The sequence below is a fragment of the Mastigoproctus giganteus genome, chromosome 10 (assembly GCF_048544385.1).
Source record: "Mastigoproctus giganteus isolate SK-2022 chromosome 10, ASM4854438v1, whole genome shotgun sequence".
NCBI classification, from domain to species: Eukaryota; Metazoa; Arthropoda; class Arachnida; order Uropygi; family Thelyphonidae; genus Mastigoproctus; species Mastigoproctus giganteus.
The window spans coordinates 198,586,253-198,613,369 of record NC_143584.1 but is presented as its reverse complement, the minus strand read 5'-3'; the positions used below and the strand labels follow the sequence as shown (position 1 = coordinate 198,613,369).

At 35.5% G+C, this 27,117-nt stretch overlaps 1 protein-coding gene across 1 annotated transcript; it reads left to right on the top strand.

Moving 5' to 3' along the window:
* Positions 1 to 11,546: 11,546 nt before the first annotated feature.
* On the top strand, positions 11,547 to 19,691 carry LOC150079752 (uncharacterized). The gene is made up of 3 exons (XM_090383217.1): positions 11,547 to 11,610; positions 18,148 to 18,630; positions 18,799 to 19,691. Exons 1-3 carry the CDS (start codon positions 11,547 to 11,549, stop codon positions 19,689 to 19,691), a joined length of 1,440 nt encoding a protein of 479 aa, XP_090239343.1.
* The last annotated feature ends 7,426 nt before the right edge of the window (positions 19,692 to 27,117 follow it).

Here is a 27,117-nt window from a genome sequence, read left to right as displayed (position 1 = left end):
TATGAACGATAAAACAATTTATTGTAAGAAACTAAGGCAAGAAACCCACATCAATAAAAGAAACTTATAGTGACCCTGAAAATTCACTGATTTCTAAAAGGGAAGTGAATAATCCATGCAGTATCACAACTCTGTCTGGTCTGATTTGACGATTTAAAGTTTCAAATGGAAACTTTTGTATAACACTGTCGAAATGAATTTCTGCACGATAACTGAATTCCAGTTTTAGGGCGATTGTGTCAGTTAATCTCTGCCCCGTCGACGTATCTCATCTTTAAAAAAATAAAAAAATCGTTACTAAATCGGCATTTCAGTTTATCTAGAAGGAAATCTTGTAACATATTAAATTGAATGCAAGAGGGAAAACTTTCACCTGTCCAACCTGTGAAAAAATGATATTTTATTGAAAGAAAATAAGTCAAGAAAACCGAAATCAATAAGGGAGACTTTGAGTGACCCCTAAATTTCACTGATTTAAAACTCAAAGAATAGCAAAGATTCCAGTTGAAATCTTTATATATATATATATCATTAGGAAGGAATGCTTGTAATGGTAGTGAATAATACAGGTTTACTTTAGTGTCTATAGACATGTTCAAAGCGTTCCCGTCGTAAATTAAAAAAAAAAAAAAATTCATTACGAACAGTGTCACTCCATTTTCCCTATCAGCGAATTTTATAATACATATTAGTATTCATTCAGGAGAGAAACTTTTCACCTCTCCAACCAATGATAAGTTTTTCTTTTCACACAACACGTGAGAATTCATACAGCCGAGAGACCTCTGAAATATCAGAAGTGCGAAAAGCACTTTAAAACATCAGGAGAATTCAAATTACATACGCGAATGCACACAGAGGAGAAACCTTTCGCTGTGAGAAATGCGAAAAGCAGTTAAAAACTTCATGAGATTTGATATCACAACAGCGGCACTATACAAACGAGAACCTTTCAGCTGTGAAATAGGTGGAAAGAAGTTTTTCAAACACGAAATTTCAAAATGCATGTTACAAGCCATACAGTGGAAAAATCTTTCATCTGTCCGAAATGCGAAAAGCTATTTAAAACATAAGAAGAATTGAAATTACATACACGAGTGCACACAAAGGAGAAACCCTTCAACTGTCAAATCTGTGGAAAGAATTTTTCCCAAACAGCGAATCTCAAAACTCATCTTAGGATTCATACAGGAGAGAAACCATTCAGCTGTGAAATTTGTGAAAAGAATTTTTCCCAGAGAAAGAATCTCAAAACGCATCTTACAATTCATACAGGGGAGAAACATTTCAGCTGTGAAACATGTGGAAAGAATTTTTCCTGCAAAGAAAATATCAAACGTCATCTTAGAATTCATACCGGAGAGAAACCATTCAGCTGTGAATTTTGTGGAAAGAAGGTTTCTCAAGCATGTAGTCTCAAAATACATATTAGAAGTCATACAGCGGAGAAATCTTTCAGCTGTCAGAAATGTACAAAGCAGTTTAAATCATCATTAGGTTTAAAATTACATACGCTAATGCACACAAAGGAGAAACCCTTCAACTGTGAAATCTGTGGAAAGAATTTTTCCCAAACAACGAATCTCAAAACTCATCTTAGGATTCATACAGGAAGGAAACCATTCAATTGTGAAATTTGTGAAAAGAATTTTTCCCGTTCATCACATCTAAAAAGGCATCTTACAATTCATACAGGTGAGAAACCTTTCAGCTGTGAAACATGTGGAAAGAATTTTTCCTGCAAAGAAAATATCAATCGTCATCTTAGAATTCATACCGGAGAGAAACCATTCAGCTGTGAATTTTGTGGAAAGAAGTTTTCTCAATTAAGTAGTCTCAAAATGCATATTACAAGTCATACAGGGGAGAAATCTTTCAGCTGTCAGAAATGTACAAAGCAGTTTAGATCATCATTAGGTTTAAAATTACATACGCTAATGCACACGAATGAGAAACCTTTCAACTGCCATATTTGTGGAAAGAGATTTTCCCAAACAGGGAATCTCAAAACGCATCTTAGAATTCATACAGGAGAGAAACCATTCTACTGTGAAATTTGTGAAAAGAATTTTTCCCAATCATCACATCTAAAAAGGCATCTTACAATTCATACAGGTGAGAAACCTTTCAGCTGTGAAATCTGTGGAAAGAATTTTTCTCGCAAAGCGAATGTCAAAACGCATCTTAGAATTCATTCAGGGGAGAAACCATTCAGCTGTGAGAAATGCGAAAAGCAATTTGAAACATCAGGAAAATTGAAATTACATACGCAAGTGCACACGAAGGAGAAACCATTCAACTGAGGAATCTGTGGAAAGAATTTTTCCCAAACAGCGCATCTCAAAACGCATCTTAGAATTCATATAGAGGAAAACCTTTCAGCTGTCAGATTTTCGAGAAGCAGTTTAAAAATAACTGAAATGAAATAGCGAGTGCACACAGCAAAAAACGTTCAGCTGTCATATCTGTGAAAATAAGTCTGGCAATTCATTAAATCACAGAAATCATTGTTCGAATTAATTCAGGTCCAGAAATTATTGAGCTGTGAATTACATGGAGTGAACCTTTTCTTCACAACCAATCAGAGAAATCGGCTTAGAATTCTTAGAGGGGAGAAATCTATAAAATATCTGAAAAAATGTTTTCCCATTCAGGGAATCTTAAAAGTATGTTAAAATTGATACAGAGGAGAAATCTTTCATATATCAAATTTGTGGAAAGAAGCTTTCCTTTTCATGGAATCTGAAAAGGATCGTAGAATTCTCTCATCAGAAAAAAAAAAAAAATCATTCAGCTATCCAACAAGTGAGAAGTAGGCTTCCGAAACTTGAAATCTGAGAAAACCTAAGTATTCACACTGAGAAGCTTTCGTGGGTAGCGCGGTTGACAAATCGCGTATCATTACCAGGTAGAAAAGAACAAAGTTCAGGTCCCTTCCATGATGTGAGAATATTTTATATACATTTTTAAAATGTCGTTGAATCAGTTAGAAATTGTATCAAGGTGTTTTCCCCGGAAACATGGGTTTTTCTTCCAGCATACAGAAATTTAAGTACAAGACACATGCAATTTATAGACAGTATGCTAAAAGAATAATATAGCCCGAATTGCTGATGCTTTTAATACCTATAACAAGAGCATATTGAAAAGGCTAGTGTGGTGTGTAACTTGTCCAACCAGCAGTTTTCACGTATCATCTCTCCATTCATAGAGGAGAAACAGTTTTCGTGTGTCAGATATGTGAGAGCAGTATAATTGACCAGATAGTTTGAAATACCATACAATAGTTCACACAAAGGAGAAACCACACTGCTGTAAAATCTAAAAGAAAGCTCAATAAGGTTAATAATATACAAAAAAAATTTAAAAAAAAACTGAATATGGTGGACAAATTTGAACATTCATATTCTCAAAGGTAGAAATCAATTTTCCAATAGGATCAGCTCTTGCTGACCAATATGCTCGTGACTGTTGTGATGTCGTCCTTGGCCAGATGATACTCTAATGCAAAGGTGGTATCTTTCTACAAAAATGATTCTAACAGAATCGTGTTTTGAAAGGCACTAATATGAACAGGATAACCTTAGAATACATCTGATATGTGACACATTTGTGAGAAATAAAAATAAAATTACATGAAATTAGTAATGTCCATTTTTTCTGTATTGATTGTCTCTTGAATTGACATTATATTAAATAGCATTACTGCGCTTGCCATAGTTCATATGCCCTAATAGCTAAAGCCCTATGCCACTTTCCCTATGAGAACCAGATGGTTATAAAATAAGTTTTCCTATTCAGGAGACCTTAGTATCAAAATGATTAGATTGTATTGTATTGTATCTATACATATCAAGGGTGGCACCAAGATTAATGTCCAACTTCACCGATATATTCTGTATCAAAAAAAAAAAAAAAAAATGAATTAAAAAAACACTTGCCTCTTCGCTACCAAGGAGCAGGCCCTGTCTGAGTGATTGATACCTGGTACCCATCCCTAAGAAATGAAACTGGGCTAGGGTCTACTGCTATGTCAGTGCAATTTGCACTAAATTTTCCGCACCTACCAGAGGTGGCGCAATACCAGTGGGTTCCAGCAATCTCGCTCCCAAGCAATCCAGTAAAAAAATAAATAAAAAGTTAATATTAAAATAAATAATAATACAATAAATAACACAAGATTTAATTAAATTTTAAAATAATAAAATAATAATAAAAAATTTAATGAAATTTCTAATTTCTGTGTCAGTCAACCATGACTGACACAGACCGTTAGAAAATAAAATAAAACAAAAAAAAAACACTAATATCTATTAAAACAGCCAAATGTTTTCTTTTTTGAAAGAATAATCTACCGTATTCTTGAAAGATTAAATAATATTCCTTGGATTGAACGTATAAATATTCAAAACCCTTATCAAGATTGGAAAATTTATCCCTTAATATATATATCTGCATTCTTAATAAAGCGGACACTCATGTAGAACATGCTCCCAACTCTACCATTTTACATTCACAATACGGTTGGGACTCTAAACCAAACTGATACAACTTTTGTCTTAGAGAACCATGACCAGTTAATATAAAAGAGGTCTCAATGTTAGGATAAAGCAATTAGTCATCTGGTTTTCATAATTAAAATTAACTAGTGGAATGAACAAACGAGTCACAACACCAATTTCACCAGTATTCCTTCTTTGCTGCCAAATATCAATTAATTTCTTAAAAATATTTCTTTTTTTTTCTTAATGTCTATCTTTAAATCATTGGTTATGCCTAAAAACGTAATCTATTTACCCTTTCTTAAAAATATCCAAAAGCTCTGAATACTACCACCAAATCTAAAGGAAGTGCCCCTACTAAAACCTGCCATGCATTAGTTGATACAATTTTACATGCTCTCATTATTGTCGAAAGCACGACTCTGAATTTATGGTAATTTCTTCTGGAACTTAACATTAGTAATCGCATGATACCACACTGAGGCTGCATACGCAATAATAGGAATAAAAATTGCCTGACAATATTGACTTAGAACACGCTTTCCTAGTCCTGAGTCCGATTCACTGATACGGACAATACATGCTATAAAATATTAATTTTAATACTTATATTTTCCAGGTGTGCGGTAAATAACAACCTGTCATCTATAATTATTCCTAAATACTTCTACTTAGATACTAAGGATATTTATTTATCATTTATATGTAAGTTAGGGGCCTACCATAATCTAAATTCCCTCTGAATATCCTCATCATTAGATGATACCAAGTTTATTGTTTTTAGTCCATCCAATCAAGTTTTTAACTACATTATTCATTTATCTTTCTATTTCCATTCTTAAACACAAATAACCAAGTCATCGGCTCAGATAATCAATTCATCATCTGGTTATGAGCGCTGAATCCGTACACTGCTTTGCAAGTCGTATAGCTTTATGTGGTTTCGAAATTAGCCTTTTCAAAATAAATTGAATAAATAAAACAAGAGCAAATCGGACAATGTTTGATGATATTAGATCTTTTAAAAAGGTAGCTACAGACAATGAGAATAGGACCGAAATCTTGGACTGTTGCAATGTTCTTTTCAACTCAGTTGAATGAAAATGGGTTCGATTCATTCAATTCGTCTTCTGAAGTTTTCGAACGCAAGCAGAAGTGTATCTCCGGGCAGGCTGAATTTGTGTTCTACTGTTAATATGTAAGAAACTCATTTACATTCAGTCAACTGAAAAAGGGACTAAAATGTAGCCTTTAAGGAGAATAATTCGCCATATGATTTTCGCGCGTATGTGTGAGTGTGTGGTTAAAATCGAGAATATGGAATATAGAGTGTATTTTGCAAATTTCCCATCAGCAAAAGGGCCTGAATGTGAGAAAGGTTAACTTTGCTTTTGATATTTTTTCAGTCCTTGTGATTCCTAAACATGTTTACTGTGGATAGACATATATAGGTATAAAATAAACTGTTGACGATAGAAAAAAAATATTTGTATATTCTGTAAAGTTTTTTTCAAGGGGAAAATATCCATTTTTCTACCAAAGAAGAGTAATATAAAACCAGAATAAAATTGAATTGTATAATTCTTGATATTCACATTACCCTTTTTGTGCTGAATTTTAAATTTTACTTTCTGTAGATTTACACGTCACGTATATACAGAGGTTTCAAAATATTAAAATCATTGTAGATAAAAAAGTTTTCATCCCGCACACAAACAGGGTGACGCATATGCATCGCATACGCGGGACCTGATGAGGGGGGTAGCCAGTGGGACACAACTTAACCACTCCAAAATAAACTTCCCAGAATACCCTCCCTAATAATATCCACCCACCATCAAAGTGCAAACCTTATTGCACATTCACAAACTTTTCACGTCACAGACCGCTTCCTTGAACTACCAACTTACTCAAAATCTACGGATAAACAACATAGCCCCGAAGAAACGAAGATAGACGCCAACCAAACAGACCCCATATTATTCCCCCAAATAAATTGAAAATTAAATTATGAAATTGCAAATAACGAGTCTGTCGAGAGAAAAACAAACCTTTTTATTTCAAATTCCCATTTCCCGCCAAATCGAGATCCGTCTCCGTCCCAGCGAAATCGGTTCAAACCCCACCTCGTCTACTACTTCACCATTCGATTGATATTTTAATGTATGTGACTGGAAAGTTTATTTTTCATAATATCAAAAAAGTGGTTTCTTTTCAAGGGCATTAAAATTACCCAAACTATTTCATTGCGTTATTTTTACTATACTCATGTTGTGCAGGATGTTGAGAGACTGAGGAATTAATGTTCTAGTTCAGTGGTTCCCAAATTACTGAGATCTATGGACTCGTTAAAAAATGAAAACAAAAAGATTATGGACCCCTTCAAAAAGGAAAAAAGCGGTTATACTGTGTATAGCAAATATCAAAACAACCAGAAATAATTCATTAGCACTATTAGTTTATTTGTGCTAATAAACAGTAATATTAACATTAGCATATTAACAGTAATATCGGAATGCATACATACACATACCAAAAATGAACAATCATACATACAATACATCTAATCTATGGCTTCCATAAGTGAAAGATCACAAGTAAAATTTCACCAGTGGCGTCCATAAGTGAAAGTCCACACGATGAAAAAATCAATAGAGAAACATGTGTACACCACCTAAATAGATTCAAAAGAATTCAAATTCAAAACCGGAGGCAACTAGCGTGGAAAGAATTTACACACAATATTTCTACAGAAATACATCGAAAACATATACATTCCATAAAGCAGATAAACGTTTGAAACCATTACATACAACATAATGGTTCGCAGCATCTGAAAACCAAAACAAACTACCTCAAATACAAATTCAACAACAGCATGTATATACATATGTGACATGTAATTTCCTACAAGTTAAAGCAGTTCTAGAAAAGTATCTGTGAAAACACAAACTTATAAAGTCCTTCACCTGCGGCATCCAAAATTTAAAAGTTCACAAGCTAGACGTCTATGTGTATACAACCTACATAAACAACCAATATCAGGATCACGAGTGTCGAGGATAAGTTTCCCAAATAAGCAACGACTTTTAGAGAAGAGACTCATGATAGAACAGCATTAGAACATAAGTTTGCAATATTTTGCATAATTTGTTTAAAATTTAGATGGCATACAGTTTAAAATGGCTAAGCAACAACTTTTGCTTAGACCTTTTACTACAGAAGCAGATAATATGGTTGTGTGTCTCAGCTAATTGATTATTTCACTAACATGAATTCTCGTGTTCTGAACACAAATTTTCAAAGAAAAAATTGAAGTCAACTTTTATTTCAGAATTTACGGTAAGTTGTTTTGTGTTACGAAACGTGTGAATCAAATTTATTCAATTTGCATACTTGCAATTAAATCTACATTTGATGTGAAAACATCTTTGGCGCCACCTACTAAATTTGGGACTGATGTTAAACTAATTTGTCAAGAAAATGTGATGCGAAAATGACGCATTTAGTCAATGTTAATGACTGACTTTCAGTCATTAGCCGATTTCTTTGGCACTTCGAGTCAAGAACATTGTAGGTTTACCAAGCTGTCTAATTATAGCGAATAGATGGCGCTTCTGTTGAACCTAGTAGCAGGTCGAGTTTGGAATTGTCCTTATGAAGGCCAAATTGTTTTTGATACAGCTGTTAATGTATTCGTTGATTGAACTTGCTCTTGGGTCAGTTTAATCGGTTTAGCTATGTATTTGAAAGCCACCTTCCAAGAGGAAAACCCGTCTGTCACATTGTCTGCCCTCACTAGTTGCCAACGTAAAAGGAGTCCATGTAAATTCTCTCTGAACGTTCTGATTTGTCCAAGATAAATGCTAGGAAAGGACACTTCCTCTGCGTGATTTATCAAAGAGGAAGCTTTCCAGTTCGTTAGAATGTTGTTGAGCGAGACTAAGATATTTATCGTCGTCCCACAACAACGTTTGCTATTCGGCAATGAGACTTTCCTCGATCAAAACCGTTTCCCTTATGTGGTCTTTAGCCAAAATAATATCATGTGATTGTCATCGAAGAATTACTGGTCTATCGTGATTTGTTACAACCGATGGAGAGGCGTGTCGACCAAATATTGAAGCCACGCTTTAAACACTTGCTTTATCGCTAACCAGATCAAATAGCTGGACTTTTGTGTTTTCTTACGTTTTATATGCACGTTGATACAATGATCGTCGTGAAATGAACCATGGTGCTGACTGAAAGAGGCACATTGATCATTTGGCACAGAATACTCTGTTGTCCGTCGGCGTGCTTGAGGCGCCTTATGAATATGATCTTTATTGTTAGGTTCATGGGTACACGCAGGCAAGCTAACTTTACAAACCCTTCACGGCATTAAACCAGGGATTAAAAATTTTCTTCTTTATACTCAGGCACGACCACCTGGGCAGTGGAGCTTACAGTAAATCAATCAATACAAATTGTTAATCGTATTTAGTAGTCACGGGCTTACCGGAGTCCACTCAAAGAGCGTGTTCTACTGCATTCGCGATCTTGACCACTCGGATACGTCAGGTCTAATGGAATGATATCCGCATGAACGAGAGAAATGAGCCTCTCTGTTCCTAAATCCAATTTGTAAGTGCGATGGAATTCCTAGGTAGACAAAGTCGTTCAACATAAGCATTTTTTTGTTGCAACCACACTATTCAACAAATGAGTAATTAGACTATTGGCGAAGATTTCGATAACCTCTTCCAAACATTGATTCGGTACATTCAGCAGCGGGCGTGAGCAGAAACGGTTTTGATTTTCTTCAAGGATGTTTCCACACAAAACCCTAAATTATACGCATTACGTGTACCACACGTGTTTTTTTTTTTGTTTTTTTTTTTCGCTTTTTACTTTCTGTGGTACGGTTAACATAGAAGAGCCCATGTTCCCTGTTTGGATTATGGCCAATTTGTGCTAGCAGAAAATTATTATGTAATTTACCTGGCCCCTTGTTAAATCATTCAAAATTAATGTAGAACACCATACACAAGTTCGTTTCCACAATCTACAAAACGGAAGTTTGATTGATTGTTGAATCGGATTGGAACAATCCGGACCGCCCTGTCTTTGAGTGGCAATGACAATCGATGTTTTCATTTGATTCAACTTCCCTGCCACTGTTTTAATCGTTCTTGGTTTTCGCTACGATGATAATTATTTCGCTATTTATTAAAATTCCATTCTTTATATATCCTGGCCATGTCGCCGTGATGAGTATTATTGTTATCCCTAATTTCTTTAACTCGCCTATGAAATTGGTATTTCTTTTCTCTAATGATTAGTTCTGATTATCAGCAGGGACGTGCACAGAGTAGTTAACCACTGGGCTTCTGTCGCAATGAAAATGAAATCAAGAGCAAAAGCAACAATTAAATAAATAAAACAAAAAATTAAATTATGGTACTAATCTGTACAGACAAAAGAAGTTTCTCTTTTTCAGCTAAATTCCTGGTGGATTAATTTTTATCCGTGTCTCAGTCCAGCAGTTATCCTGTTTGGCAGCCAGCCAGAAAGAATACCATGCTGGTTCTCTTCTGTCCAACGACGTAACTGTACATAGGTCACGTGCTAATAGCCTAACCGAATCAAGATTAGAGGAAAGGTGGGATCCGTCTAACAAAATAAAGGTCATCACACACAGCCATTCATTCTGTAGAATGCTTTTAGAAGAAGATATTTTCAAATCGGTGTTGTTTTGCGTGTTTGCATTTATCGCCCTCATTCGTTTATTGGAAGACTTAATGAAGTAAAGTAACTGGGACCTTCTAAAAAGTTTAAGTTGAAGAATTAGCAAAATTCGCTGTTTTCTTTCATTCGAGAAACCTGTACGGTAAGAATTCCTTTTCATTTTATTTCGAATTTTTAAAAATTCAACCTTTACATAAGCTACGATTGAGAGTTAAACTCCGATAATCTCTGTTTAGAGCTGCTGAACGTTCGTAGGAGTTAATATTGCGACTCTTTGCCACACTTAAAACAATTACAATCCAGGAAATAACAGCAAATTATACGTTAATGACCTTTAAAATCAGTTATATTCTTCAACATCATAAATATCATTAAAAATTCCTGTTCATCACTTTTTCAAAAATAAAATCAAAAAATCACGGGGGAAAACTTCCTGATTTTTAGACTGCTAATTGACGAATTCAACACATGCAGTAAAGGACGTAAAAATTATTAGCCTTTGTGTAAACAAAAAAATATATATTTTTGGTGACGTTCTTCAAAGTATCATTTTCTTTGATAATGCTACGGCATTATCAAAGAATAATTCTACTGCATTAATGTTGGCCATTGAGAGATCTACTCTTCTCAGTAGCGTACCTACCCTTTTACGGGCTTAGACGCTAGGGGCGTCTAAGCCCTACTTAAATAATGAAAATTGCAAAAACAGGAGTCAGCCAAAGACGCCGTCCCCTAAAGGAGACTGGACCCGGAGGCAATTGCATTGCCTGCCTACATGGTAGCTACGCCACGGACTCTTCTGTCTTTCTTTATGCATTATTGCTGACTATTGTGGGCATTCAAATATCTTTCATGAGAACGTCGCTTAGCAATCCATGGAATGACGTCTTCAGCCCATGCACTTTTGTATTCTTTCACTAACGTGACCAATAGCACTTGCGACATTTAAATTTCATTTCTTTCTGTAAGTAAAAGTAAACATTAACAAAAAATGTTCACTTTTTCTGATAATATTCCGCTTTGTACCTCGTTAGCTGAAAAAGAGAAACTTCTTTTGTCTGTAGAGATTAGTACCATAATATTATTTTTTGTTTTATTTATCTGCAGAACAGAAACAAAGGAATTCTACGTTTCTTTCTAATTCCTTTGGCAGCCTTCTGTCCTGAAGCACTTTAGAGGGAGAGAACTCTAATTAAGAGTGGTGGTGAATTGTACTGTCAAGTTCGTTAAGCCCGTTCCTAATTTACAGGCTAGAAAGGAATATAGGATCCTTCTTCTAATGGCCCAAAAAATGGGTCGGGTGTTATCAGAGACATGACTCAAAATTGGGTTCATTCCCAGGAAATTTTGAAATTGGAAGCAGTTTTATTTTCCGAAGGCAAGTATAATCCGAAAAATTTTAATATATCATTGCATAAAATTTACTATTTTTAATATTTTTCTCAAGGTAGTATGAATTCAGTTATCACGTGTGTTGCATTTTTTAGTGTATAATTTTAATTACCGATGAAAGTACTCCAGTGTTAGTATTTTTATAAATTATGAAAAATCAATAGCAGAGTAACATTTTCTTGATTTAAATTTATATTTTACTCCTAAATTACCCGTCCCTCATTGTTTTTTAAGAGTGTACAATACAACAAACAAAGAAAAAAAAAAAGATTGACAGTGTTGTAATTTCCGAATAATTTTCAGTACAACTAAAACGATGGGAAATAAAATTTTAAAAAATTCCGTTAATATTCCCGGACTATCACACGATTAGAGGAATTGATGTTATACGCATTACGTGTACCATTCTTGTCCTTGTCCATTCCAATCAGCAAAAGCTACACTTTCGAGCTCAACAATCCCACATAGCACGAATACAGGAAAATAGAATTAATCTGAATTTGTCCATTTGACTGTTTTTTATCTAATGGTAACGTCATCATCAGCCGTTTTTAATCCACTGCAAGGTCAAGACCCCTCCGGCAACTTCGCAGTTCCTTCTATTTTGTGCAATGGCCATCCATTTAATACCCACGAACTCGTGAATTTCATCTCTCCATCGCCCTTCTTTCTTGCAATTATTCTTTTAGCTCCTTTTGGGTACCATTCTGTTATTTTATTAATCCCTATGTTCGAACTATGTGTCTTGCCCAAATCCATTTCAATTCTTTAGTTTTGATAAGAATGTAATTTATTTGTGTTTGCTGCCTAATCGATGTTTCTCTTCTTATCTAACAGTCGGATCCCTAACATTATTCGTTCCATTCTTTGTTGTGCAGCTTTCAGCTTTTCTTCCAATATTTTGGTGAATGCCCAACTTCCACTTCCAAAAGTCATGGTGTGGAATAATCATTGATTCATAATTTTACATTTCAGACAAACTGGAATATTGCTCCTCAGTATTTGGCTATATTTCCTGAATGCTATCCATTCAAAATTTATCCTTCTCTTGAGTTCCAGCCATTTATCATTATTACAGCTAAAAACTTATCCCAGATAGGTGTACGACTCCACCTGTTCAATTACTGATCCGTCAATCATCATATCCCTTTCTGTGGCATACTTGTTCATCATTACTTTTGTTTTAGCCATATTCATCTTTAGTCCGAAATCCTTACCAACTCTGAATAACTGATTAAGATTTTCCTCAAATTCATTGGTATCGTGGCTTATAATCACAATGTCAACTGCAAATTGTAAATGGTTTAGGTACTCTCCATTCACATTGACTCCTTTCTGCGACCAGTCTAATCTTCTGAAAGCTTCTTCAAGGGCAGCAATGAACAGATTCGGAGATATTGTTTCTCCTTGTCGAACACCTTTCTCAATTTTGAATTTGCTACTGTCTTTTTCTAGTCTAATAAAGGACATAGCGTTCTCATATATTTCCTTCAAAATCATAATGTGTGGGGTATCTATGCCTTGTCTTTCCAGTGCCCGTAACATTGCCTTATGCTGTATGGAGTCAAATGCCTTTTCATAATATATAAAAAGATTTAATTATTAATGAAATTGGAAAAAGAAAATAATAAAAATTCCAGCACTCAGTATCTGTCAACCATAATTAACACAGACCTTTAGAAAATTAAACAAAAAAACAAAACCACTAATATCTATACTGTATCTATTAAAACAGCCAAATGTTTTCTTTTTAGTAAGAATAACCTACAATATTCTTGAAAGATTAAATAAATTCTTGAAAGATTAAACTTGCCTTGCAAGGCCTTGAAATATTCATCTACAATAGAAAGAGGAACTGTATTGAACATAATCTATTAAAATTTTCTGCCAGATAACAATTACAACTTGATCAAGTTTTTTTAGAAAAAAACAAATTTTCCCAAGATAGTTTCTCTCAAAAATGTTGATATTTGAAAATCCATAACTCTGGAACTATTTGCCAGAGGGAGGCAGAAAACCCAGAAAATTAAAATGTTTCCCCTTATATACAGCTGGTCGAAAGTTTGAGATCACAGAAGCTGTGGATGTGGAGTTACTGACTTTAAACTGCTGACCCAATACTGTAACATGTCCCAATTGTTAAAATTTCATACTAATTACATATTATGTAATTAGTATGAAATACTAATTAATATAAATACTAATTACATTACATATAAAAAATATACATATATATGTATATTTTTTATCATGAAAAACTCTAAGAGGTATGATTTCCACTGTACTGGCTGGAGCAATGAGGTACCTATCCTGGTTCACTTCAACAGTCCAGACAAACAAGTAAACTACTTTTGAAAAATTAATTTTTCGATTTCCAGGTCTTTCCTCAAAATCAACCAGCAGGAGACTAAATGATTCAGAAAATGAACATTTATTCATATATATAAATTCATCCAATAGCCGAAGACCATAGAACCTAAAGTAAAGAAAAATCAATTACCAAATTCACGATTCAATTGAGGTACACGCACCAGGTCACAACTTACAAAAATTTAAAAATAAGCTAACGAACGCTACTAAGCCAATTTAATATAACCTATTGTGCACCTCCAAGCAGATCTTCTTCGGAGAGACATAGATAGACTTCAGGGATGGTCAGAAAAATGGCAGTTATGCTTTAATCCAGCAAAGTGTAAGTTATTGCACCTGGGGAACAGTAACCCCCAAAGAACTTTTACATTTGGAACAGTTTAACTAAACCCGGCAGTGGAAGAAAGACACGGGTATTACGATATAGACATCAATACAATTACGGTCAGACATGAAGTTGTCCGAGCATTGTAGACTGGTTTCAAGAAAGGTTCATGTTGTGCTCTCGATGATATATCAAAAAATTGCTAGTAGAGATAAGGATGTCATAATCCCATTATATAAGACTATTGTTGAAAACACTTGGAAAACTGTGTTCAGGTATGGAGAGCGCCCAATATAGAAAGAGATTGTGCTTCTTGAAAGGGTTTGAAGACGGGTATCTCATTTGGTGAGATCGGCAAAACGACGTCCATACGAGGAAAGACTCCGAAAATTTGGGTGGCAGAGCCTGTAAACCAGGCACCTTAGTGGAGACTGGACTGAGGTGTTTGAGGCTCTGAGAGGTATAAGCAAAATGAATTGAGGACGAAATTTTCATGATTATAAATGACGCTAGAACCAGGAGACATAAACTCAAGTTGCGGTGGAAGATGATTACACTGGATTGCAGGAAGTTTTATTTTAGTCAGCGATTAAAAAATGACTAGAATAAGTTACCTGCATAAGTGGTAGAGGTCGATTTTGGGGAAATTCATAGTTCAACTGGATCAAGGGAAGACGCATATGTTGTCTATTTCATTTTCTCTTATTAATCATTATTATTTTAATTAATTTATTTTCTCTTATTTTATTTTTATTCTTTTATTTTATTATTATTATTTTATTTTATTTTTTGGCTGGTGCAGCATAAGCCATGGGCTTCCTTGCACTATGTCGCCATTCCGAATAATAATACCTTTGTAAAACATAATTTAATATGTTAATTATCATGAATTCGGTAAAAATAATTATTCATTTGCAGGAGCTCAAAACTTTACTAAGTGTTCACTTCTGCAACTTTATTGACATCTTCCTCAAAAATTCACACATAAGGAAGAATTCTCACCGCGCACCTCAGCCACTCTTTGACCCTTCCATTGATTTCTTATTGTATACTACTGCTTATTTAATTTTAATATAATATCAAAAAGAGCCATCTTGTCATGGGGACATAATTACGTCGAATGGCCTTTTCAGCTTCAAATTACCTAAATTTCTTAATTAACTATTAATTTTACTATACTCAAGTTGCGCACAATGTTCAGAGACTGAGAAGTAATGTTTTGGTCAAGTAGTGCAGACCTTAGAAAAACGAAAAAGGCGATTTATTTCTTCCTCTTTTCATGGCAAATTAACCCTTACTCCTCGGGGTCTGTGTAAAAACGGAAGTCATGTGACTATACCAGTCACTGCTGCCTGAAACCACCACCAGATAGTGTACTTCGCTCCGGCATGAAAGCAGCATTTCCTTGTGCAGAGGCGTTTCCGCCTTCGATCAGTTTACTCATTTCTTTGTGTGTCTTAAACTTAACAACATTCATTCAATTGCTTTTCTTGGCTGAGCGTTCAGAGAACAAAGGGATTGGGTTCTTCTTAGGGAAGTAGAAACGGTAAGAAATCATATTTTTATTTTAAAATGCATAATTCATAATACTGTAATTGGTTAAAGTAATTACTCTTTATTTCACACGTAAAAATTAGAAGACCACCAATCTGGGCATTTTATGTTATTTGTTACGTTAGAATTATCGCTGGTGTTGCATTTTTTATTAGAAATTACAAACTCAATTAGTATGTTTATTTCAATTTCATTAATAATAGTGAGAGGGATTATAATAGCTGAAATTTCTTTTAGCTTTTTAAAAAAATATATTATTCAAAGTAACTAAATTTCTGAAGGTTAAGAAATTTCGACAAATTTTTAAAAATATGAAAAGAAGACCTAATTTACATCAATATATCATGGTGTCTGTGGGACCACAATGTTCTCGGGTTAGACAAGTGGGAAAGAATTAAGCAAACAACGAATTTTTGTGGTCCCAGTCCCAAAAGGTAAACCCGTTTTTCTGATGTTGCCTTACTGAAAATTATCACATATATTTATTTTATTAATTGTCATTACCTGATGAAAAATCTTTCTTTTTTTTTATTAAACATTCCATGTCATTTGTACGCGGATGCAGAGGACTTGTACATAAATGTGGAGTTTTTTTTTAAGGAGAAAATACATTAAAATATTTTTGGTATTTCTCTTTACTTACTGTTAAAAGAAATAAACCATATTTTTCAATAGGTTTTATTCCGTCATTATGAAAACTTCACATTTTAATTAAAAACCTATATGTGTGCAGGCTGCCAAATTCTAGATTTCAGATCACTTGGCCAACTGAAAAAAATTCGAAACCAATAATTAATTAAAATAAATGTAAAGAAAGAAGAAAAGAAGTGAATTTTCGGTGCCTTCTGTGAGTAGTGCCAGAGAGATGCACCTCCCGTATTGCTACTCCATAATTAGGTCGCTGCGCCACAAACCAAAGGGAAGAGATGGGGTAAAGGGCCATTTGGCAGTGCCAGAATTATAACGAACTACGGAAAAATTCTTTAAAGAAGATAATTTTGGTTTGCTTCTTTAAGAAGTGCCATAGAAATCCACCTCCACCAAACCTTTTAATATATAAATTGGTCCTACAAAGAAAATCAAAATGGGGAGTTAGGGTATAACAGGCATTTCGCATTGGCCAAAATTATGAGGCAAAAATACGATAATTTGTAGGAAATACATGAAGTATTTCGAAATCATTCAAGAAGTTAATGCCTTATATTTTAAATTGAAATGAAAAACATTGAAAAAATAATGGGTTCCAGAATTAGGTAAGAGTTTTTCTTCAGTTGACGTATACTTTAGGCAGTCAAGGAAAAATTGTTTAACATGATCGGAATACAAAAGGGCTTCTCCGGCAATAGCTGATATAAAAGGTTTATAAGATAAATAATGTAATCTTTATTGCAGAAGCTATGATAGTGTCTTGCAGTGTCCCACATGCATTACCAGGGCTTTATTTAAGAAAGAAGATTGAAATTTGCTGCTCCCTTCAGACAAATAAACCACTTATCATTGAAATTACCGGTTTAATTCAAAACAAATTCCATTATCCATGGCAACATATGATTAACAAATTTAATTGCAATTTTTTATGGTAATTTTCTTCATTCAATATATAACTTCATATTTTATATATTTTATTTTCCTCTTTTACAGGACTGTACAAGAAAAATGGAAGAATAGCAAGAAAATATAAACTTAAAAACATTTTACTGTAAGAAAATAAAGCAAGAAACCCACACCAATAAAAGCAACTTATATTGACCCCTTAAAATTCACTGATTTAAAAATCAAGGATTAACGAAGAGTGCATGTAGTATCACTAATCCGTCTGGTTGACTTAAATATTGAAATTTGCAGTTGAAAATCTTTATATCTATCATTATGAAGGAATGCTTGTAAGTGTAGTGAATAATACAGGTTTACTTTAGTGTCTATTAGCATGTTGCATGTTCAAAGCGATCTCGTCGTATAATTAAAAAAATATATATATCATTACGAACGGTGCCACTCGATTTTCCAATCAGCTAATTTTATAATGCATATAAGTGTTCATTCAGGAGAGAAACATTTAACCTCTCCAAACAGTGAGAAGAAGTTTTTTTTTGCACATAACACATGAGAATTCATTCAGCCAAGAGACCTTTCAAATATCAGAAGTGGGAAAAGTACTTTAAAATATCAGGAGAATTTAAATTACATAAGCAAATACACACAGAGGAGAATCCTTTCAGCTGTGAGAAAGGCGAAAAGCAGTTAAACACCTCACGAGATTTGATATCACAACAGCGCCACTATACAAACGAGAACATTTCAGCTGTGAAATATGTGAAAAGAAGTTTTCACTAACAGCGCATCTCAAAAGCCATCTTAGAATACATACAGGGGAGAAACCTTTCAGGTATGAAATATGTGGCAAGAAGTTTTTCCAAACACGGAATCTCAAAAGGCATGTTACAATTCATACAGGGGAAAAACCATTCAGCTGTCCGAAATGCGAAAAGCTATTTAAAACATCAGCAGAATTGAAATTACATATGCGAGTGCACACAAAGGAGAAACCCTTCAACTGTGAAATCTGTGGAAAGAATTTTTCCCAAACAGGGAATCTCAAAACTCATCTTAGAATTCATACAGGGGAGAAACCTTTCAGCTGTGAAATATGTGGAAAGAATTTTTCCAGGAAAGAATATGTCAAAATTCATCTTAGAATTCATACAGGGGAGAAACCATTCAGCTGTGAATTTTGTGGAAAGACGTTTTCTGAATTAAGTAGTCTCAAAAGGCATATTAGAAGTCATACAAGGGAGAAATCTTTCAGCTGTCAGAAATGTACAAAGCAGTTTAGAACATCAGGAGGTTTAAAATCACATACGCTAATGCACACAAAAGGGGAACCTTTCAACTGTCAAATTTGTGGAAAGAGTTTTTCCCAAACAGCGAATCTCAAAACGCATCTTAGAATTCATACAGGAGAGAAACCTTTCAGCTGCGAAATATGTGGAAAGAATTTTTCCCATTCATCACTTCTCAAAAGGCATCTAACAATTCATACAGGGGAGAAACCTTTCAGCTGTGAAATATGTGGAAAGAACTTTTCCCGCAAAGAACATGTCAAAACTCATTTTAGAATTCATACAGGGGAGAAACCGTTCAGCGGTGACAAATGCGAAAAGCAGTTTGAAACATCAGGAAAATTGAAATTACATACGCGAGTGCACACAGAGGAGAAACCATTCAACTGTGATATTTGTGGAAAGAATTTTTCCCAAACAGCGCAACTCAAAACGCATTTTAGAATTCATACAGGGGAAAAACCTTTCAGCTGTGAGAAATGCAAAAAGCAATTTAAAACATCAGGAGGATTGAAATCGCATACGCGAGTGCACACGAAGGAGAAACCCTTCATCTGTGAAATCTGTGGAAAGAATTTTTCCCAAACAGCTCATCGCAAAGTGCATCTTAGAATTCATACAGGAGAGAAACCATTCAGCTGTGAAATTTGTGAAAAGAATTTTTCCCAATTATCACATCTCAAAATACATCTTACAATTCATACAGGGGAGAAACCCTTCAACTGTGAAATCTGTGGAAAGAATTTTTCCCGCAAAGATTATGTCAAAACTCATCTTAGAGTTCATACAGGTGAAAAACCATTCAGCTGTGAATTGTGCGGAGCGACGTTTTGCCACTCAGGGAATCTCAAAAGGCATCTTATAATTCATACAGGGGAGAAACCGTTCAGCTGTGAGAAATGCGAAAAGCAGTTTGAAACATCAGGAAAACTGAAATTACATACGCGAGTGCACACAAAGGAGAAGTCTCAGCTGTAAAATTTGTGGAAAGAATTTTTCCCAAACAGCTCATCTCAAAACTCATCTTAGAATTCATATAGTGGAAAACCTTTCAGCTGTCAGATATTCGAGAAGCAGTTTAAAAATACAGAACTGAAATGAAGTAGCGAGTGCACACAGCAAAAAAATTTAGCTGTAAAATCTGTGAAAATTTGGCAATTCAGGAAATCACAGAAATTATTGTTCGAATTAATTCAGGTCTAGAAATTATTGAGCTGTGAATTACATGGAGTGAACTTTTTCTTCACAACCAATCAGAGAAATCAGCTTAGAATTCATAGAGGGGAGAAATCTATCAAATGGGTGAAAAAATATTTTCCCTTTCAGGGAATCTTAAAAGCATGTTAAAATTGATACAGAGGAAATCTTTCAGATATCGAATTTGTAGAAAGAAGTTTTCCTTTTCATGGAATCTGAAAAGGCATTGTAGAATTCTCATAAAAAAAAAAAAAAAAATCATCAGCTATCCAAGAAGGGAGAAGTAGTCTTCCGAAATTTGAACTCTGAGAAAACCTATGAGTATTCACACAGAAGCTCTCTTGGATACCACGGTTGACGAATCGCTTACTCTTATCAGGTAGAAAAGACCAAAGTTCAGGTCCCTACCATGATGTGAGAATATTTTATGTACCTTTTTAAAATGTCGTTGAGTCAGTTGGAAATTGTATCAAGGTGGGAATTGTATCAGTTGGGAATTTTATCCCCGGAAACATGGATTTTTCTTCCAGCAAACAGAAATTCAAATAGAAGACCCATGCAATTTATAGACGGCATGTTCACCGAATAATATGGCCCGAGTTGCTGGTGCTTCTAAAACCTATAACAAGAGCATATTGAAAAGGCCAGTGTTGTGTGTGACTTACGTGTAACAGGCAATTTTCATGTATCATCTCTCCATTCATAGAGGAGAAACAGTTTTCGTGTGTCAGATATGTGAGAGCAGTTTAATTCACCAGGTAAGTTGAAATGCCATACAATAGTTCACAAAAATGAGAAACCACACTGCTGTAAAATATAAAGGAAAACTCAATAAGGTTATTATACAAAAAAATAAAAAAAAACTGAATATTTTGGACAGAAATTTGAACATTCATATTCTTAAAGGTAGAAATCCCTTTTCCAACAGGATCAGCTCTTGCTCACCGATACGCTTCTGACTGTTATGATGTCATCCTTGGCCAGATGATGCTCTAATGCAAATGTTTCTACAAAAATGATTCTAACAGAATCGTGTTTTGAAAGTCATTAATATGGACAGGATAATCTTAGAATACCTCTGATATGTGACACTTTTGTGAGAAATAAAAATAAAATTAACATGAAATTAGTAATGTCCATTTTTTGTGTATTGATTGTCTCTTGAATTTACGCTATATTATATAGCATTATTTCACTTGCATAGTTCATATGCCCTAAAAGTTAAAGCCCTATGCCACTTTCCCTATAAGAACCAGATGGTTATAAAATAAGTTTCCCTATTCAGGAGACCCTAGTATCAGAATGATTAGATTGTGTTGTATTATAGGCATAGATGTAAAGGGTCGCACCAAGGCTAATGTCCATCTTCACCTATATATTCTGTATCAAAAAAAAAAAAAAAAAAGAACAAAATTAAAAAAAAAGAACAAAATTAAAAAAAAAAACACATACCTCTTTGCCACCAAGGAACAGGCACTGCGAGTGCCTGATACCTGTACCCATCCCTAAGAAATGAAGCTGGGCCAGGGTCTACTGGTCTTTCAGTGCAATTTGCACTAAAAATTCCGCACCCACCTCTGGTGGGTGCGGAATTTTTGAGCGAGATGGCACCCACCTCTGGTGGGTGCCAGCAATCTCGCTCACAGGCAATCCAGAAAAATAAATAAATAAAAATTAAATATTAAAATAAAATAATAAAAAATTATAAAAATAAAATAGATAAGAATATAATAAATACAACAAAATTTTTTAATTAAATTTAAAAATAATATATAAAAAATTTAATTATAAATGAAATTTGGAAACAAAAATAAAAATTCCAGCACTCAGTATCTGTCAACCATGATTAACACGGACCGTTAGAAAAATTAAACAAAAACACAAAACCACTAATATAGAATCTTTAATTGCAGCCTGATAGACATACAATTAGTCCCGTCACGGCATGGTGGTGCCGGGGGTTTACAAAACATATTTACAAAAGAGATATACATGAGAAAAACATAAGTTACATCAGATTATTAACAAAGCACAGTTTTACATTTTCAGTTCGACGAGGATTCCCTTCTTGTATTTTTTATTATTGACCACTTCTTGGAGATCCCCGTCGATGGCTTGCAGTGAGGGCAGCATTTGCTTTGGCAGGAATCTGTCGGTTAGTACTAGCCGGTTATGGTTTGCTACCAGCTGTGCTGAAGACCGGAGATAAGGGGGAGGAATGCACCAAGAGCAGTGATCCCAGAAGTTCGGCTCTGTAATTTTATTAGTGGCCATCTTGATGGTGAACAGCGGCCTTCTTTCTCCGATGTAGGATCGGAGCCTGCGTAGTTGAAGGGCTTCTGCTAACTGCGTTGATCTGAGAGTTGGGGGAAGGTGGAGTTTGCTGTTGGCCCATTTTAGAAGCCAGAATTCGGCAGAGAATATTCTTTTGATGTTGGATTCGGCAGCCGAGGCTCATATCTCTGAAGCATACAGTATTGTCGGGTAAAGGATTGATATGATGTATCTTTTTACCAGTTGTGGGTCGGTGGTGTGGAGCAGCTGTTGTTTGGCGACCCAGCGTAGTGAATTCAGCCTCGACTGTATGAGGTTTACGTGATCGTTGAAAGATAGTTTGGAGTCGAAAACGACCCCCAGATCTTTGTGCGTTTGAACGCTTGGAACTGAGGAACCGTTAAGCACAGGCTCCAACGTTGTTGGGCTGCCCTTTAGTGAATAAATTATTTGTGCCGATTTTACGGGGTTGATTTGGAGGTTAAAGGTATTGAGGTAGTCAGCCATGTCCTGCAGTTTCCTAGTGATTTGCTGAGTGGTTTTGGATGGCGATATCCTAGTAAGGAGCTTGACATCGTCAGCATATGTTATCCGATTGCACTTGTTGGTCACAAACGGCACCATGATTGCTGAGAAGAGAATGCCAGACAGAACCCCCCCTTGAGGCACACTGGCAGTTATGTGACGCGTGAAGGTCTTTGTTCCAATCTTTAGAACAAGGGTCCTCTTCGATAGGAGAGATTCCAGGAACCAGAGAACATCGCCGCGAAAATTGAAGTAGTTTTCAAAGAGACGTAGGAGATTAGGTATATAGATGGCATCAAATGCGGAATGGATGTTAAGATATAAAACTGGCAATTCCTGTCTTTGTTCAAAGGCTTCTAAGATGTGCAGAGTGGTTGTTGCACAGTTAATTATAGTTGACCTTCCTGATATCCCATAGTGTATTTGCTGAGGACTGTCACAGAGAATTTAATGGGTGACAGACGGTAGCAGTGCTTTCTCCAGAATTTTTAGAAATACAGAGGCTCAAGCGACGGGCTTATGTTGGCTTGGGAGTGTCGATTGTTGGTGCTTAGGAAGGGGCCAGACAGAGTACCTGTTCCACTGTGGTGGAAAGAAATGAACTTCGAGGCATCTGTTGTATAGGTTGAGGAGTGAATCGATGATGAGGACGCTTAAACATTTGATTATGAACTGGGGGATGCCATCGTCACCGGTGGTTGCTGTGAGAGGGAGAGTATTAATGGCCTGCGTCAGTTATTGCTTGGAAATTCGGATCGTAGCGAGACTATCAGTGACTTGAGAGCGGTTGAGGAGTGGCAGATTAGGTAGAGCTGGAGGTTGATTAGAAAATATGGCAACGTAGTTGAGCTAGTCAATTGGGTCGATGTTGCTGGAAGAACTAGCCTTTGTTCTGTAGAATGGTTTTCCCCTTTTTAGGATTCTTTCGAGGTGCTTTTTAATTGAAGCTGATTTGTTTCTGTTGAATTCCGCCCTGGCTTTGGAGAATGAAACGCGGTCCTGGACATCGCCGGAAGCTTTCCACTTGGCGTGTAGTACTTGTTTGTAGTGGAAACTTTGGTTGAGCTGGGGAGTCCACCATGCTCTGGAGAGTGGAATAATGGTGACTGTCTTGGTAGCGGTGTGAAGGGCTATGGTATTGATCCATTTGGTCATTAAATCGATTGCGAGGCTCAGTTAATATCCATCTAAGATGTTCCATGGGACTGTGGATACAGCTTCAATGCAGAGTGCTGGATTCAGAAATTTTGGAGCGGTGACCTTTTTCACAGATTTGGTTTTGGAGGTATTGAAATATTTTTGGGAAAAAGAGCTGTAAATATGATTGGTTGGTGGTCTGATTGAAACATGTCGGCTGTGGTTTCTTCGCGTTGACATATTGCCGAGGAATAGACTATGTCCAGTAGGTTTTGGTCTCTCGTTGGCTGGTAGTTACCTTGGAATATTTGGATTGATTGGAGAGATTCTGTGAGACGAATTTTGAGGTGTTGGGTAGATGGCGGAAGATTGAAGTCCCCACATACGATATGAGTGGCTGCTGGGTGGAGATTATTTATTAACCAGTTAGTGGCTTCGTCGATGGCCATCATAGTTGGCGTTGGAGGATGGTACAGGGATGCGACTTCTATAGTGCTACCTTGATGTTCCAGAGTTATCATTAAGGCTTCTACGTCTTGAGAGATACTTGAGACAGAGTGTACGATAATATGTATACTGTATCTATTAAAACAGCCAAATATTTTCTTTTTTGAAAGAATAATCTACAGTATTCTTGAAAGATTAAATAATATTCCTTGGATTGAACGTATAAATAGTCAAAACCCTTATCAAGATTGGAAAATTTATCCCTTAATATATATCTGTATTCTTAATAAAGCGGACACTCATTTAGAACATGCTCCCAACTCTACCATTTTACATTCACAATACGGTTGGGACTCTAAACCAAACTGATACAACTTTTGTCTTAGAGAACCATGACCAGTTAATATAAAAAAGGTCTCAATGTTAGGATAAAACCAATTAGTCATCTTGTTTTCATAATTAAAATTAACTAGTGGAATATTATTTTTTTATAAAAAAATAATAGTTTACATTTTTCATAATAAATGATGACATTACATTTGGCTTAACATTGCCTTAATCAATAAATGCTGGGCCAGCACTGAATAAAAAGCATTGTCCCTCCAACTGGTTTGTTGAGTTTTGAATAATAAGCTCAAGATCTTCTATTAATGCAAAAGGACTGCATTTTTTCATAAAATCACAGAACGAAAAGCAAATCCATCTCACTTAAGGTACAACAATCGTAGCTCAATTTCACAGAAACTTGCTTCAGAGACGACGTTAAAATCTCAGCCATAATTTGAAAAACATGCCTGTGCCCACGCAAAACTTCTAGATGACTTCTAATGCTGCTAACACGCGAAATTAGGGGGAAATGCTATCGATGTCGAATTCAACAACTTTATCTTGATACTACGTGGCAAGCCCCACAAAGAATAAACTTTGCTTTTCTTCCATCATGTAAGCATCTCAGAGTAGGGAGGTGCGATTTCATAACGTCCCACACAACCGCGGATAAAGAAATAAGAGTATTTTTTTTTTTTTTTTTTTTTATGAAAACCCCAAACATGAAAGGTATCAAAACCTATAGTACCCAGTACCATGCATGGGTTGAAGGAGAAGCATGGGGAGAGGGGGATGCCAGAAACTTTGCTCTAGAGACTAAACATGGGTTTCACCACTTCAAGCCTCCAATAAACAAAGTGGTGGTATTTCACCGGTTGATGAAAGTCATCTACCACCTATAGCGTGATTCTATGGAGATTTCAGGATCGAACTCTAAGAGAAACATATAATCGAACTCCTCTTGACAACACAAACTGCTAACTTACACGAGACAGCGAAAACAAACTCAAGTCTCTATATGAAATTGCACTCGCTAAGAATATCGAATGTGTATCGATTAGAAAAATTATATATACCCTCTTTGGAGTAAACCATCAATCAAAAAAAATTTAATGCCCCTCCAATCAAACGGAATTAAAATGTAGTTGGACATCATCATCATCATCGGCCATTTTCAGTCCACTGCAGGATGGAGGCCTCTCCTTTCCACTTCCTTCTGTTTTGTGCAATGGCCATCGATTTACTACCCAGAAACTCATGAATTTCATCTATCCATTTCCGTCGTTATCTTCCTGGTTTTCTTCTAGCTCCTCTTGAGTACCATTCTGTTTTTTTCTTAGTCCATCTGTCATCATGTCTTCGAGCTATGTGTCCTGCCCAAGATCATTTTAGTTCTTTAGTTTTGATAAGAATGTCCTTTACTTGAGTTCGCTGCCTAATCCATGTGTTTCTCTGGACAGGCAGAACCAATTAAAAAGGTGTACGGGGTCTACGTAATAGACGAGAAGTTTCCTCAAAGCTTTGCTGTAAACAACTCCATTCTAGTTTTTATTTTTAATTTCACATCTGGTGTTCGAACGTGTCTGGAATTCCATTACGTCACTTAATTGACATTTTCGACTGATAAAAACCGCCTGCATCAGTCCTGTGACCCACGTGTACCCTCAGACAACATCATTTGATTGATGATGCCGTGACACATATCCTGCTCGATTGCATAATATCGGTGCCACGAACACCTGTATATGTAGGTCATATACAGGTGTAGGTCGTATACTGGCATGGACCAAAATGGGATTTAATTTTTCTAAAGGTAGACTCGGTAGATTTAATTTAAATAATGTTATTTATAACATTGAAATTTATTGACAATTTTAAGCAGTAAAGCTATTAAAACTATAAGCCAAGACGATATGAATAAAAATATAACGCAAGACAATTTTATACAAGAATTTGAAAAAAAACATTTTCTTACTGAGTGATCAAGGTCAAATATTATATAGGCATAGGAGTTACAATTATTATACACATTTGTTGGTTTCTTGATCTCTTTTATAAGCCTATATATCCATAAAAAGTGTTATTTTTATTTTTTAAACTAAAAATAAAGAATGGAATTTACTTCTTTAATGTGAAACCTTGTGTTTGTTTTTTTTCTGCACAAATACTCAATTGTGTTGAACTTCAGATAAGCACACACGGATTTCATCTTCAACTGAAATCAGACGATTTCTATCCTTGCTCTTGATGCTTATTAAACAAGAAAAAGCCTTGCTCTTACATGTAGGAAGTTGAAACCTGCAGCAAAATGTTCATTGCTTTTCTGTGAATGGCACGATACTCTTCTTTCAAAGAAATGCAGAACTTGTCTAGGGGCAGATCAGTAAATCTCATCTTGAGCGTACGATAAGACTGCAGCACATAAAGTTCTTCCTCTTCTCTCAAAGTCAAGTTGTTGCCCATTGGGTAGCACAGTTGCTAGGATTGCCGACCTCCC

Bases quoted from the DNA above. Each gene is read 5' to 3' on its own strand.
- LOC150079752 (XM_090383217.1), top strand. From the start codon at position 11,547: ATGACTCAAAATTGGGTTCATTCCCAGGAAATTTTGAAATTGGAAGCA. The intron at 11,611-18,147 runs GCAAGTATAATC...ATATCACAACAG, and splicing joins AGCAGTTTTATTTTCCGAAG to CGCCACTATACAAACGAGAA. The intron at 18,631-18,798 runs GTAGTCTCAAAA...TTTCCCAAACAG, and splicing joins AAAGACGTTTTCTGAATTAA to CGAATCTCAAAACGCATCTT.